The sequence below is a fragment of the Eimeria necatrix genome, genomic scaffold, assembly GCF_000499385.1.
Source record: "Eimeria necatrix Houghton genomic scaffold, Enh_scaff362, whole genome shotgun sequence".
Classification (NCBI taxonomy): Eukaryota; Apicomplexa; class Conoidasida; order Eucoccidiorida; family Eimeriidae; genus Eimeria; species Eimeria necatrix.
In genome coordinates this window covers 17,501-20,000 of record NW_013654121.1, presented here as the reverse complement: position 1 = coordinate 20,000, position 2,500 = coordinate 17,501, and the positions used below count along the sequence as shown (strand labels likewise).

At 55.4% G+C, this 2,500-nt stretch overlaps 1 protein-coding gene across 1 annotated transcript in view; it reads right to left on the bottom strand.

Moving 5' to 3' along the window:
• Nucleotides 1-52, bottom strand: part of ENH_00047340 (hypothetical protein) — a gene marked incomplete at both ends in the record, with an annotated part of 321 nt that extends 269 nt beyond the window's left edge. The window contains one exon of the mRNA XM_013581083.1: nucleotides 1-52. This exon is cut by the window's left edge and continues 269 nt beyond it. Coding sequence (XP_013436537.1) covers nucleotides 1-52 — 52 coding nt within the window.
• Nucleotides 53-2,500: the final 2,448 nt, after the last annotated feature.

Here is a 2,500-nt window from a genome sequence, read left to right as displayed (position 1 = left end):
CAACTCTGTTGCTCTCTAAGCGCTTTTTCTTTTTTTGTTTATCTGTTTGCATGCTGATATATCTCTGAGATGCTTCACTTTTATTAATTCCACTTTTCTTGTTTTCGTTTTTACTATAAAGGCTCCCAGGTGTACAGACAGCTGGAGCTGCGAGGTGTGGGGCGTCAGGTGTATGTACACTGCACTGTTCAGTGTCTTGTTCAGATCTTCGTGTTTGTGTCTTTTCCAAATCTTTTTGTTTTTGCTTTTAAATGCATTTATAAAACTTTTAAAATATCTTTTAAATGCACTTTCCGTTTACAAATGCGCAAATGCACTTTGCATGCATGCGCAAGTGCACAACAGCCAAAAGCGCCCCCCTTTAACGGGGCTTTCTCTTGCATGCACTTGCATGCATTTGCATGCACTTGCATGCACTTGCATGCAACTGCCTGCATGCATTTGCATGCACTTGCATGCATGCAAACGCATGCATCAACACGCCTTCCCTCCCCACACCTGCACACACCTGCATGCAAGTGCATGCACCTGCCTGCATGCATTTGCATGCATGCATCTGCATGCATGCATGCATGTGCATGCATCATCTGCCTGCATGCATCTGCATGCATGCATCTGCATGCATGCATGCATGCATGCATGCATGCGCGTCGCTGCAGGTGCTGACGTTGGCGGACCAGTACGGGCTGGAGACTCTGAAGGTTTGCTGCGAAAGTCTCTTGTGCTGCAGTTTGGAGACTGCCAGCGTCTGCAGCACTTTGTCAGTTGCGGAGCAGCACAAAGCCCCAAAACTCAAAAAGGCTTGTTTGGACTTCATTTTCCGCAACTCCGAAGCTGTGGCTGCCACGCCCCACTTCCAGCAGCTGCTGGCGGTGCCTTCGCTGGTCATGGAGATTGCGCGGCTGAGTCTGTCTGCCAACAGCCGCAGCAGCAGCAGCAGCAGCAGCAGCTCGCGCACGGAGCCGCCGCGCAGCGAGAACACTTCGACGCCGACGAACACTGACGCACACACACGCAGTGCTGCTGGTGCTGCTGCTGCTGCGGCTGCTGCTGCTGCTGCTGCTGCGGCTGCTGCTGCTGCTGCTGCTGCTGGGGCGCCCGCGCCGCGGGACGACGAAACGGCCGCCAGCTGCTGCGGGCGCCAAGCTCGAGGGAGCGACGCTGCTGCTGCTGCCGCCTCACACGCACACGCAGCTGCAGCAGCAGCAGCTGCTGCAGCAGCAGCAGCAGACCTGCTGCTGCTGCTGCTGCTGCTGCTGCTGTCATGTTTGGGCCTGTCGCTTTGCCTCCTCAAGCGCCTTAATAAGAGGGTCGTCTGGGGTGTACAGACAGCTCTGCAGCAGATCGTCAATTTCGCGCTGCAGCGCTGCAGCAACGCCTCTCTTTTGAGTGTCTGCTTTGCTGCTGCTGCTGCTGCTGCTGCTGCTGTTGCTTTTGGGGGTGGTGCCCGCTCTCGGGGAGGGGGCCCCTGGCTGCTGCTGCTGCGGCGGCAGGTCCTGCTGCTGCGGCTGCTGCTGGTTGGCGGCAGGAGCTGTGTTTTCCTTGGCTGCTGCAGCTGCCTGTGGCTGCTGCTGCCGCTGCTGCTGCTGCTGCTGCTGCTGCAGCACGTGACTGAGCCCTCCAATTTCCCGCTGCACTGCCTGCAGCTTTTCCTCTAGCTCAGCCTCCCAGGGGACTGGAGACGGTTCCTGCTGCTGCAGCAGAAGCAGCAGCAGCAGCAGCAGCAGCAGCAGCAGCAGCAGCAGCAGCGCAGAGGCGGATGCACACGTCTGTCCTTTGTCCTTGTTGGCTCTTCTGTGGTTGGGCTGCAAACCCTAAACCCTAAACCCTAAACCCTAAACCCTCATTTATCGGCATGGCACCGCGCTTCGCTTTTTGGATTTAGTTAGCTTTACCCTTTGCTGGAGTAGGCGTGGCTGAGGGGGCTTGTGAGGGCCCAAGACGCGCTAGGGTTTAGGGTTTAGGGTTTAGGGTTTAGGGTTTAGGGTTTACTTCTTTGAGGGTTTGCAGCTGCCTCAGCAGCAAAGAGCAGCTCCTGAGAAAGTGGTTGCGAGAGGCTGTCATTATATCCAGCTTTTGGGCCAGGTCCTGAGCCTGCGCACAAACCCTAAACCCTAAACCCTAAACCCTAAACCCTAAACCCTCATGCGATCTGCAGAGACCTAGCCAAGACCTCCGGCGCTTCGCCGTGGGGCTCGGCAGAAGATGAGGGTTTAGGGTTTAGGGTTTGCGGAGGTTTAGGGTTTTGTAGACGGGGTTTAGGGATCCCAGAAAGTTAGGGTTTTGAAAGAGGACTAGGGGCAGCTAGGCTCTAGGGTTTGGAGCGCTTTCAAACCCCAAATTAGGGTTTAGGGCTTGAAGCGCTTTCAAACCGCTAAATGGGGTTTAGGGATAAAGTGGGCTCTAGGGTCAAACTGTCGCGCTGCAGCTAGGGTTTAGGGTTTAGGGTTTAGGGTTTAGGGTTTACTTGGTAGGTTTTGAGCTGCAGCTGGGCCTTCAA